The sequence below is a fragment of the Triplophysa dalaica genome, chromosome 22 (genome assembly GCF_015846415.1).
Source record: "Triplophysa dalaica isolate WHDGS20190420 chromosome 22, ASM1584641v1, whole genome shotgun sequence".
Classification (NCBI taxonomy): domain Eukaryota; kingdom Metazoa; phylum Chordata; class Actinopteri; order Cypriniformes; family Nemacheilidae; genus Triplophysa; species Triplophysa dalaica.
Window position 1 is genome coordinate 16,508,042 of NC_079563.1, and position 13,890 is coordinate 16,521,931.

Below are 13,890 nucleotides of genomic sequence, written 5' to 3' on the forward strand. Positions count from 1 at the left end.
TGTACGACTTTTCTTTCTTCCGCAGAACACAAAAGATATTTTGAAACATGTTGGTACCCCAACAGCGCTCGCACCCATTCACTTCTATTGAATGGACACAAAAATAATGCAAGTCAATGGTGAAACAACATTCTTCAAAATATCTTCTTTTGTGTTCTGCAGAAGAAAGAAAGTCATACAGGTTTGAAAAATGACGAGAGGATGAGTTATATATATATATGAAAGTTATATTTCTGCTTTCTCTCAGAGCCTTGTTTTAGTCTCAAATGACACACGCTGAATGCTGAAGATAAACATGTTTTAGCTGTTATATACAAAGGAGTCATACAATAATTCATTAAAGCTGTTAAATTAATCTGTGCTTCTATATAAGCTTACGTTTACTGAATCTGACTCAGGACCGTCACACAAGCGTGTTCTCGACCAATTGACATCCCAGCCGGCGCTGCATTTACCGGATTTACGTTTTCTCACATCTCGTTGAATCTAATTGTGCCGTCACTTCAGATTCATTAGGTCTAAATCTCGACTCCTCCAACTAGTAGTAGAAGAAAAGCTAGTGGATTAAAGCTTTGTACAAGATGTTATCCTTCGCCTTAAGAGCGTGTTAAACAAGCCGTGTTAACCCGTCCCGGAGGGAGACAAACATCAGTCCTAATGAGAGGAGACGGCAATTACTCGCAGTCTTTCAAAGTGAAGAGGCTGTTCTGTTTCTTAAGACGCGGTCAGGGGATCATCACCTGATTCTGAGGAAGCTAGAATAAACAAGCAGAAGAAAGATCGCCTGTTGTCTTTTCACACCCTTTCACTGCCAGCCTGCTTCCCCAACCCAGTCCAGATATGCTCCCCGTCTCTCCATGCTAATATCAGATCAGGAGCAGAGGAAAGCAAACAACGCTGTGATGAATACCTCCAATAACAGCCAAATGTCAGTCTTTATTTCTCATTTTTGTGTCTGTATTCCCACAGCAGTCGTTTGGTTTTAAATCCACAAGAGTCGTTCAAAGAATTATCACCCGAAATCTCTGAACCCGCTTTGTGCTATGAATTCTTCACAGCGCATTTGAGTTTGCAACAGCTGGTCCTCGTTTTGAGCATCACACTTTGTTGAAGAGTCAGGAAGCGTGCGGCAACATCTGCATCTGGGAGAGATGTGAATTGGCAGACTGGTACTGTATATCGTGGTTCAGTCTCAGACGTGATGATTTGAGAATGAGCGTTTTCATAAATGTGAAATGTTAATTTTAGAACACACAGGTAGATGCGAGGTGTTCAGGTGAAGATGGATTTTTACACCTCACATGCAACATGTGAAACTGTGCACGTTGTCAATTTATGGCAAAAAATATAAATTATTTTTATATTTGCTAAAAATAATGCTAAAAATAATAAATTATTAAATAAGCATAATCTGCTAAAAAAGCCAAGGCAGCGTGATCTTAGTGTTATTCACAGTTTAGGTTAATACCTTGCTTTTGGAAAAAAATATTTTTAACCTTAATAGTTCATTTAAAAATAAATTTAAAACTAAAATTTAGATTTTGTTTATTAAGTCATATTCAATGCCTCTTCATTCGTGAGACGCTTCGGATGAAATTGTCTGATAAATGAATACATTTAAATACTATAGTATGCATGCTGTTTACGTGCTGATCTGTATACTCATTTTTTGTCCACTGATAATTTTGGAAAAACTTGGGTCATTTTAAGTCTCTAACTTACTTGTTACACAAACTTTTAGTCGTCTACTTTTTTGCTTGTGTCATTTTTTACATTGTTCATCATTTGTGAATATAGTAGCTTTACTTCCGAAATCTTCCAAAATACTTCCTATACTTTCCAAATGATTGATTCAAAGCTGACAAGCAGCGACAAACATAAAAGGTGATTAATAATGATTTATTACAACAACAAAAAAATTACAAAATATAGAGATTTCAGCAGGACAGCGTCGATATGTTGATTTTGCACATATCATTGAGCATGTACCAACTGAGATCCAAGAACAATAGTTATAATAATGAAGATAAATATATTTTAAATCATTTAAATTGAACAAAAAAGCAGGGTCCATTCCACTATATACAATATTGATAGCGATACAGAGGAGAGGTTTTGTTGGTATCACTTTTAAAAATCATATAAAAAAAGGTGAAAACATATGACTTTAATGGGACCCGTATTTATTTTCAACCTAGCATTGGGTTGTTTTAATCCATTGTTGGGTCAAAAACACACATTTCCTGCGTCAATTTAACCCATCGGCTGGGTTTGTCTGTTTTTGACCCAACGCTAGGTTTAAAATAATAATAGCTATCATAGCAAGAAAAAAAACGTGCATTGTGATTGGCTCCTCTCATTGTGAACTTTGATTGGAGCTCTCGGCGCTGATGTTCACTGGGCTGTTTAGACCAAAGGGCTCTATAATGTGGACCCTTTGGCCATGCGTATCACCTCTGAGTATTCCTGTCTGAGGATCAGACATACAGTATCTGTGAAATTCCTTTCCTCTCTGAGACAATCTTAAAAGTAGTCAAGCGGAAGCAGAGGGATAAATGTCTCTCTCAGTTCAGTGCTTGTGTCAATGATGGCACCCTGTGGTTAAAGCTCATCAGGCTGATGGCTATTTACATGCACTATTCATGTTGTAACCAACGTAACAGAAATACATGGATGATAAATGATAATGAAACTTTTTATATTCATTTCCCTTGTTTCACCACCCTGATGCTCACATAAATGGCAACCTGTCAGTATTTTAATTAACACATAATACTGTCAAATGACACGGCTGGTGTTATTAAGAGCAAGAGAATTAAGAAATAAACCGTGAGTTGTATGATGTGCTGGTGAAAGCTGTCAGTGTAACACTTTAATATCGACAAAAAAATCTTTCTTAAATATCTAACAGTCAAAGTTTCATGGAAGTGTCTGGGGACAATCTGTTTATTCTCACCTCTAGTTTTCTTTAGCGTGGTGAAGCATGCGCTTCATGTCGTTTTATCCCCTCAAACAAAGCGAACTAGCAAACAGACCCAAGGTCATTCGGAAGCCCTCGCGTCAATACACTGACGTGAGAATGTACGATAATGATTTTTATTACCAACTATTGCAAGGCTGTTTGGCCATCAGATTGTTTTAACACTGCAATATTGTTACGGTTTGTATTGACGGCTTTGTCCAATTAATGTTGTTTAGCGTGTATTTTATTGTTTATTTTACCCAGACACGAACATGCCATAGACTTTCATTAATAAAGGTTAAAGTAGTTCTTCTGTAAAACTGGGCTCAATATGAACTGACCCCGTGTTAGCGAGATGTTAACACGTTAACATCCTTGTTTATTTGATTTTAATTGGATTTCGTAGGAATACATTAATTTACGCAAAGCCCTCACTGCATTAACAAACTAGCGTTTAGTAGAAAATTTCAAAAGCCTCTGTTGGGGTTGAAACAGGGCAGCATCATTATCCAAACCGGCAAGACTGCACAATGCTGTTTCGATTCAAACAATTGTTTGTTTTCTGGCGGAAGATCACATCTGCTCCCGTTTAAATGTTCTTAACAAGAACCTCTGCGACTATTTTTAGTTAATATACATGAACGGGATAATTGCTAAAGGCTGCGTGCCGCTGTGTGGTACAGAAACTGAACCCAGGATGAAAGTGATTAATCCACCGTGCCGCCAATTCCTGCGAGAGGACAGAGAGAGGGAGAGACATCTCCAGATGTAAGACCAAAACTGGGTACATTACAAAATAGGTCACATTTCCCACAATACCCCTTCTCTCTTGTTTCCAAAATGAAATTGCTCCATTTTTCTCCCTCCGCATGCTGAATGACTCGAGATGTCTCAGGGGTCCGGTGTATCAAGAGGCCGGGCACAGAAGTAATTCAGTGTCGGCTCTCTCGCTCCGTGAGACAGTTTCTCCGCGCAGCAATTACGCCCGGATGATTAATCCATCTTGTTGACCAACTCCAGACAAAGATGATGGGTGTTACAGGGCTGGAGTTCAACCGAAAATGAAAAAGTGGTCATTATATACTCGCCATATAATATCCAAACTTGTATGACTTTCTTCCATTAACTTATTTTTTTACAATTCACTCTCAATTGAATCTCATTAATGTGATTATTGCTTTTATGATTTTTCTTTCCTCTGATTTGAAGACAGAATTGTAAATTTTTAGGCTAACTTGCCCTTTAAGTCTACATGCTGTATCGCTAGGGCTTATTTGCAACCGTGGAGGTCATGAAGAGGTTTAATGCGGTTGCGCCTGTCCCTGGTGCGGGAGCGCGGAGCATGAACCATCTGGGATCTGCGCCACAGACTCACAGGATGCCATCCAAAGCTCCTCGAAAACGGCAGCGTGTGAATTCACACAGTAATATATTGGCACATGGCTTTCCAGAATCATTGGATGTCAATGTTTGGCTGCAGTCTCTCTTTCTCTCTCTAATTTAACCCAATCAATAACTAAAACGTCAGCAGACGGACTGATTGACTAAAATGTTTTGCTCATTTGCATACACTTAGCCTAAGCCCTGGTAAACAATCGCAGCATTCAATTGGGAGCTTAGTTTGCGTCGGAGGAAAACGAACCAGTTCCGAATACGCGGAGCACTTAGACGTTAAAACAAGCCGTTAAGGATGACTTTGATGTCCAGATGGCAAAAGGAATATGACACTGAATTTAATTGCTCCTGGAAATGAGAGTGTATTGTGAGTGGATGGAAAGTGCTTTGAATTATCCAACGCTAAATTAGACGTGGCAAAGAGGTTTCACTCCAACTCTCTGACTGTTTATTAAAGATGTTTACCAGGGCGGATGTCATTATTGCTCACACTTGCGGTTAAACCCATACTAGTCTTGCACACCATAAAAAAATCACAAATTTTTGTGTGTACATGAAAAATTATTAAGATGCGTGGATTGTTGGGTAGAGATGTGCTTTTATTTTGGTTGGGATCAGGTGCTCATTTTATTCTGGTAAATAATATGAATTGCAAAAAATCTGATTTACATTGCAGGAGGCACCCGAGCCACATCTAGAGAGCAGAATATCATACTTCGGGGGCTATATTGATTCAGGCCAGTAAAAAAAGCCTAGCAACAAGAAAACACTCAGACTACCTTATCAAACTCCATAGCAACACTTGGACATCTACCCAGAATACCCCGCCATTGTATTGGCAGCTTTTTACATGTATGTTTTTCGTTATGTTAAAATCTGTTTTTACATACAATTTATGCTTATTGTGAATAATTGTTAAATGGATAGATCTACTTTTTCATCATGGCATTTAAAGATCCGATTTATGAAATTTAGCAACATCTAGTGGTGAGGCTACAAATTGCAACCAACGGCTCACTTCACCCCTCCCCCTCCCTTTTGAAGCAATACAGAACTAACATGTCGTCACATTTTCACTTTGCCAAAGGAGATGAGGTATTACCAAAATCCACTTTGTAGAGCAGTTTGTCCGTCTAGTGCTACTGTGGAAAAAACATGACGAAGTCCATGTAAGAGGGACCACGGTGTGTATACTGTAGATAGAAATAACTCATTTTTAGGTATTTATACACCTCTAAAAACATCGTTATGTCAATAAACCCTCCAAAAAATGAAACACTGGAACGTTAATGTTGTGTTATTTTAATATTTTTATCTATCATATGTTTTGTATCTCTCCAACCTGTGCTGTAAGCGACAAAGTATGTGGATGTGGCCTTTATATTCAGAAGCAGAAGGAAAAACCTCTTCATTCATTCTGAGAATGATTTCTCCACTGATTTTTCAACGGAGACTTGATTGGTTCCTGGAGGAAATAAACCGGTATTAAATCACACGGGTCTCCAGGTAGAGACCGTCAGCGAGCACAGGACCAAATCTCAACGGTATCATCCGAGACATCTGATGGGAAAATGTCCAGCGTCGAGTAGGAAGTCCTTGAAATAACTGTCCTGAGACTTGCTTCTTGCAAGGGAACATGAGCCGAATATCCCCTCTGCACCACAGACCCACCTAGAGAAACATTTTATTGCTCTTTTATAGCTCAGGAGATTTAATGCAGTTGTCAGTTGTATTTAATTGAAGTTCTGTCTTTGTTCCAGATGTTTCTATTTAAATAAAAATGCCTATTTTTTTACTATTGTACATGTGAATTATATTGTGAGCAAAGACAAAATTGTGTAAGAATGTTCACACTGATGCGTGAATTGTCCTGGATGCATTTGTGTATTGCTTTATGTGCTTCTCATGCATGCACTTGTGGGTGGTTTAATGATATTTCGTCTCGTACTTGAACTAAATTCTCCATTTGCTAGCTAGTTAATGACAGTGCTGTCCAGGAATATTAAAGAGTTCTCATCTGCGCTTCTTTATGTGAGCGGTGATGCCGCGGTCAGTATAAAACTTCAGTGTTACCATGGTGTCTTTAAGCCCCCGATAGTATCTCATGTTTGTGTGATCCGATTGGCCATAAATCTCAGCGAGAGTAAATGCTTGCCGAAGTTTAATCGGTACGAAATGAGTAATGGGGTCTCAGCTTCACTCTTAATGAAGTCAGCATCCCTGGGACCTCCCCCAACAACAAAAGCCCCCCATACGTCCTGCTCTGGCATCTTCAAATACTCCCTCCTCTTCTCTCTTTTGCTCTCTTCCCCGCGCTGTCTCTCTGGAGCGATCGAGATGTACCAGCTGCTTGTTGCCTTTGATTTAGACTTGCCCTAGATATGCTCCCTAATGAGCTGAGTGCCCAATCAATAATTTAGCCGAGTCTGGATGAGAACCAGGCTGATCATAGTTGTGAAAAGAGTGAACTGCAATCAGTGCTATTCAAGACTTTTTGACTCATCTTTATATTTCTCACAGTTTTTTTCTCTTACTGTTCCCTATTGTTTGTGGTACAAGAGGGTAAACTTCTGCCTGATTTTGCAGTTCCTCCTGAAGACCCTGTGATAGCTGGAGGTCCTGTGGTGAGCCTGCGTGCCGGAGAATCGCTCAACCTCACCTGCCACGCCGACAACGCCAAACCAGCCGCTTCCATCATCTGGATACGAAGCGGAGAGGTGCTCAATGGTGCATCGTACTCCAAGGTACGACTGTCCACTGATTCTGTACACCATCAAAGTACAAGTTTTGAACTAGTTTGTATATTGTGTTATAGGCTTCATAGGCATTTAAACTGAACGCACCCGTGATCCCCAAAAGGTGTTTGAATGTTTCATCAGAGCCACCTGTGATGCCCAAAAATGCTATCGTAGACCTTTGATTCAATTTGGATGCTGTTGGGATGCTAAAAAGTGCTGCCTCGAACGTTTTGACAAGAGTAATCGAACGCACCTGCCATGCCCAAAAATGCTGTCTTGGATATTTTTGAACATTTCAGCGCCCCCTCGATGACTAGAAATAGTGTCTCGCAACATTTCAGTTTTTGACGTTCGAACTAGGGCAGTCACAAAATCACATTTTTTATACTCGTGAACGAAATATTCTGCAATAACTATATTAGCGTGCTATCAGTTTTTATATAAATACTTTTTAAAAATAATTTGTCAATATTTTTTATAAATAATTACTGTTATAAATATTTTGTTTTCTTTTTTTGACCAATGTGTCAGACTCAAAGTATGGGTTTAGGATGGGGTAGAGAGAATTTGTTAGCATTTTGGCCCCTAAACCCAAATTTTGATTTGGGTGCTAGATTTGTTTACGATATTAGCATATTGACAGGATATCAAAAAAAAGTAAGCACTTCACGCAGGCTGTATTTGTTTAAATTTTAAATGCATTAGCTAACATGAACGAACAATAATCAAAATAGCTTTTCAGCAATTATTAACGATTGTTAATGTTCTTTAATGCCAATACTATTCTCAACAACTTTTGATTTACAAAATGTATTAAATCCTGAAATGAACATGAACTAAGATTAGTATATGTTGTATCCTGTGTATTTATTCTAAGTCCATATTAGCTAGCTAATACATTAACTTATGTTTTTACATGACTTACGCATATTACACAACTCATTTGACTGCTTGATTCTGATTGGTTAGTCGGGACATTTCCAGGGTTGTTATTTTCAAATAACCGCTCAAAGCTAATAAGACCCTGTAACCCAGATGCTGCAAATCATTTTGAGAGGCGCAGTTTAATATTACACAAAAAATAGCTAGTAGCCATACATGGCACGTAGCCGTGTATTAAGCGGGATATTACACGGCTTCTTGCCTCCATTTCGCGACGGGTCCTGATCACACTATCGGGGCTTATTTCTGTGATAACAACCGGCTGCCTGCACATTATCCCTTACTTAACAAATATAACATTTTCTATATCAAACATTTTGATGCAATTGCCTGTGATGCTCCTAAAAGCCGCACTAGGTTTTGACACACAGTTTGAATGATTGATTATGAACTTTTTGGCTACAGTTGATATTTTCAATATTAACCTACTGCATATCCCCCTTTCACACGTCTCTCCTGCACCACGCTCGACTGCGCATCCTCGAAACGCTTAACTCTGTCAAATTAACGCCGAGCACGAACTAATTTTTTATTTAATCCTCGGGGCAGAGTGTAGCTGTAAGCGCAGCGCTTTAAATATGTCATAATGGATAGACATTCCAGCGCTCCATTATGAATGCGCTCCTCAACAATTTGCTCAGTTTGTCAGCTTTGGGAAAGATATTGAGAGAGAGGAGGAAATGTGTTTAAAGCAGCTCTCGTACCAATGATTGGAGAGTGTAATCTGCTCATTTGGAGTAAGCCAAACCCCTCAGCACCCACCGAAGAGACTCCCTTCATTAATTAACCGGGCCTAATTTAGACACGAGCAAACCAGACAGGTTACTTTTCTCCAACAGAAGCGCCGCTTTCAAATCTCTTCGGCACTCTTTTAAACGCTTCTGAAATGATCAAGTACCTCCATGAGACAGATAAAGGAAAGCTATTCGCATTTCCAAAGTCGTGCTAGTACACAGTAGATATTAGAGGAAAGATGGCTTGATTAAACACAATCGAGGGCATTGCAAATATTCTAAGCGCTCAGCGTTGGTTTGCAAAACTCGATTTTCCGCCTCAAACTTTGATTTATATCCGAAAAAAACTGAATGTTTAATGACTCAAGGACTTTTTCCATCACGTAACAATCGCCTTTTAGAAAAATGTCAGATCATAAAAGCACACGAGATTTGAATTTTTCATTTTCTCATTTTTCACCTTTCCTCCCCAAGATTTCAGTTCTGCTCCGAGCACTCTTTATTGCGTTATTTGATTAATTCTGCCGGAGAATCCGTTATAGCTGCGAGGCAGACGGGTGTTTTAGATGAAGTCAATATCCTTCAAATATCTGTACCAATTTTGTAATAATCCTTTCTGAATAAACAGAGTTTCTCTACAAAAGCTTGAGCATCGCAGCGCAAGGTCGCAGGTAATATCAACGTGAATGAGATGCTTTGTGTCTGGTATATGAAGTGGCCAACCTTAACGCCGTCACGACAGTGAAATTCATAATCCTCTGTAATGCTCTCGATACAGAACTGTTCGGATAAAGTGAACTTTTCGAGCAGGCTGTAGCTATACGTTGCCAAGCTCCAGACCTGAGGGTTGTTGGTTTGTTCATATCAAGCTGCTTTCAGAGAGGTCCAGTAGAGAGGAGCTGATTGCAGGGTCTGAAGTCCGTATTTGACGTGTACTTGAGAAAGGATGATAAATCATGAGACCTGCTCTCTTCACATTTTGGTTCTGGATAGCATAACTGTGACAGTGTCGTGCATCAAATCCTCCAAAATGTTTGTGTGTTTTGAACAGACGCTGTTGCGAGATGGGAGAAGAGAAAGCACGGTGAGCACGCTCCACATCGCTGCATCCAACATCGAGAGTGGACAACAGATCACCTGCCGCGCCTCCAACAAAGCATCGCCCAACGGCAAGGAGGCCACAGTCACCATCGATATTCAACGTGAGTGTGCGCCGCTGCGCTTCTCTTCAAACACAGTTAGCACTAAACACACGTTTTCTTCCAAATCCTGCACCCTGCATTCTGTTTTCCTGGCTGCACAGATAAATTATTCACATGTGAATATCCGCTATGTGGTGTCCTATTTTCTTTATCCAAACAGCCGTTGTGTATGCGTGCAATCTGATGTCTGAGCACATGTCGTACTCGGTACACAGACGCACAAGACTTGACACAATTTCTGTTTTCCTCTTTGTTTTTTTATTCGTTTTTGTGGTGTCTTGGAGAAGCATTTGTAACATTCATAAGCGTCAGTTCCCCTGCGCGTTACGTGCGGGGATGTTTCAAGGAATTAAATGGGTTATTGTGGACATAAATGCTTTTTGTTGGCTGTTTAACATTCAGCGCAACCTGTTCATTCTCCTTTAGTGGTAAACAGCATGCGGTTTATTTTTATTTATGGCGGTCATAAAGCTCACTGTCAAGAATTTATCGAAAAGCTCGGAAAAGAAGAGCCTGAACTAATTCAGCGGGAATATTAGGACGTTTGATGAAATATTTCTGACAACATGTGCATAGGGAACAAAGGCGTTCTTTCAAGTCCCTCGTGTGTCGAACGATATTAAGTCTGACTAATGAAGCAGAAAATATAGAATATAAAAAACGAACAAGTTTTGACAGCTTCTTTCTTCGTGGCGGTAAATTCAGTTTTGGCGTCTAGAACGAATGCGTCTAGGAACAATGGACCTCAAATGCAGAAAAAAGTTTACGCTGGACTTCATCCAAATCATTTTGTCATGCAGAACAATAGAAGAGTTTTACCGTAAGCCTCTTTTTCTCCTGTGTTGTTGCACAAACGTTCATTCCTGATTGGTCAGAGCCAAAGAAATCCGGTTTTCCTTTATTTAATGTATTAATTCAAGAAATTAAAATCAGCCTTCCGTCTATTTTCACGTTCACATTCGGTTATAGATTGTATCTCATCTTCCGCTCAATAAAATTGCCAAATTGACTTAAAAGTCAATAAATGGCCATGAATAAGCCAATTGCCGCTGTCAGGATTCATTAAGCTCAAGGGTGTCAGGGTGCTTCATACAGCACGCTTGAACTTCCCTTCAGCCGTCTTTATCAGAATAATTTACACCGAGTATGAACACATCTAGCCTGAGCTCGTGCACTCGGTGTTTGGAATCATTTGAGATGTGGCTGGTCTAATGCAAGGAAGCAGATCAGTGAAGTGAAGACCCCGCTGCAGGCCACACTACAAGAACATGTGCTTTGTAAATTAGTGATGAATGAGAGCAGAGAGGTGGCAGAACCTCAGAGCCTTCTGGGACATCAGATCGGCACCAGGGGCGCTTACCTGACGCTCCACGTCATCAATATTCATGATGGGCAGCTGTTGAGTGAGATGCTACAGTGTGGTGGAACGTTGTGGTTGACACAATGGCATTTTACAGAATATTTACTATTTACTAGTTATTGGTCACCGTTGACTACCATGGTAGGAATTGCTACCATTGCTTTATAAATGTCTTTGTTCTGTTGAACACAAAAGAAGATATTTTGAAGAATGTATGAAAGCAAACCGTTCTGGGGCACTTTTGACTACCACAGTGATTTACCTACTATGGTTGTTGGCCAAGAACTGTGCGGTTACGAGCATTCTTCAAAATAACTTATTTTGTGTTCTGTAGAAGAAAGTCAAACAGGTTTGAAATGACATGAGGGTGAGTAAATGATGAAAGCATTTTGTACCTTTGTAGTCCTTTACTCTGCTGACGTTTGGAGTGTTACCTGCCATTTATTTTTTAGATTATTTAAAGAAAACACTTCAAATTCCCATGCTGTTTTTCCATTTTTCATTCTCGGTAGGTAATTGCCCAACAACAGCCGTAATAAAACCTCCAGGCTGAAATACAGAGACGTGACAGAGTCAGATGAGTTCATCAGAGTTTCGATTCTTATGATTTCATTTCGTCTGAAGTTTTTGTGTTTCGCCTTAAGTGTAAAGCTAATAAACACAGCCGATCTGAGGGCATGTGAGTCACTGGTGACCTAAATAGTATGTTGCTTTCCATTTATTACTGAGCTACTCTGGCCTTCCTCTTCATTCTAGACAGGAAACATTTGCTCCTAATCATTTATAGGCTTATGGCTGAGAAAGCGGTGGCCTATTTATTAGGACTCCTTTAAAACATAAGTCACTGTTTCTTGTTTGTCCTGACCCCCATTTCATTGACTGATGGATGACCACTTGGGCTGTCTTCCTATAGTGTATGTTAATTCTTTGAATGTTGTTTATTGCAGTAATCTCCAAAGGAACAAAGTGGAAAAATGTAATCTACAAGAAATCGTTTTTAAGCTATATATGGCTGTGGCTCAAAATGTAATTGAAGCATTTTTTTTTCAATTTTTCTTGTTTAAGTGCCTAAAGATATTGAGCTTTAAGGGATAGTTGACCCTAAAGTAAAATCTGGTCATTTGTTTACCCTTATGTCATCCAAATCCTGTATGCGGAACGCAACAGAAGATATTTCGAGAAATGTCTCTGTGTACAATGGAAGTCAATGCACGTCAGTGTTGATTGGTTGCCAACGTTCATCAAAATATCTTGCTGGTTTGAAATGACAAGGGTGAGTAAATATTAAAAACATAGTTGGTTGAACTTTCCCTTTAACATTTACAATCCTTTTATGATGTCAAATGCTATTTCAATAGACATTAATCATAAACTGCATTCATTTTTTAGCGCTTAAGAAAAATTAGGAAAACATGAACCCTTACGTTCTGTTGGTCCACCAGCACCAAACCAGCATAAACCAGTCTAGTCCATTGTTGAAAATCAGACCGGTCTTGGCTAATCTTTTAAAGAGGAAAACTTTGTGCATATATGCGTGTCTTTAATCTATTTGACCAAGAGCAATGGTCTTCCAGTGTCTGGTGTGCTACAGTTAAGGGTTTGTATCTCACTCAATTTGCTCATTGATATGGTTGCTACTTTTTAATTAGTCTGACACCCTCAGAGACTTGTTTAAGATCCATTGATTATTTCCATGGAAGCCAACGTTCAGAAAAATGACTAGGATGGTGAGTAATGACAATTTGAGAGGTTTCTCAGTGGTTCCTCATCCGATAAGGATGTCTGAACTCAACCAACCTTCATGACGTGCATTAATCTACCACGTTGTGACATTCACATCTCCAGCTCTCTTTTTCTTCTGTTCACATGTTCACCCTTTAAAGGTCATCATTGCTTAGGAACCACATTATGTGATTAAAAGTTCCCCATTAAACAACACGTTTCATATTTCACCAAAGTGTTCTCAAGTCGGCAAGCAGCCCACATCAATCCACTGCGCGCTTTGCTTAAGCCCCGTTGGGTTTGTGTTCCTTTAGATATTTGGCTGCTAATGTTCTTCACAGCGAGCGGCGCCGATGCACGGACACGAAGATACGGAGACACCGCCATCACCACCTGACCCTTCGCTCGAACGTGGTGTGAAGATCTTTCACGCTGTTAGCTTCTAGGCCTCGCCGTAACGTTTCGTTTAAGAATGAGCACCCAGGAGAGAAGAGTGGCTCTTCGCTTCTGCCAGTAATTGCCTTGTAAATAAGCGCACGATTGAAACGATGTTGTTTGTTAGGAATAATTAATGACCGCACGCGCACATGGAGTTGCGTCTGGGGGCCTCTCGTGAGCTCCTGTCGGCGAGCGCGCTCAATCCGCACAAAGGAAACTGACAAGAGGTGCTTTATTAAGCTCAAAAAACACTCACTTGCATCCCCCAGAGTCCTCGCTGCAAAATAGATGCACGTCATCGCTACATTTTTGGAAACATCGTGACAAATATTTAAAGGGATAGTTCAAGCATAAATCTTTAAAGGGATAGGTCAACCAAAAATAAAAATTCACAATT

General features: G+C 39.8%; 1 protein-coding gene across 2 annotated transcripts in view; it reads left to right on the forward strand.

Annotated features, from left to right (window-relative positions):
* The window catches only part of kirrel3a (kirre like nephrin family adhesion molecule 3a), a 104,922-nt gene that overhangs the window by 67,881 nt on the left and 23,151 nt on the right, over positions 1-13,890 (forward strand). For both annotated transcript variants that reach the window (XM_056737544.1, XM_056737545.1), the window contains 2 exons: positions 6,944-7,101; positions 9,823-9,973. In XM_056737544.1, coding sequence (XP_056593522.1) covers positions 6,944-7,101; positions 9,823-9,973 — 309 coding nt within the window. The remainder of the gene's footprint in view (positions 1-6,943; positions 7,102-9,822; positions 9,974-13,890) is intronic.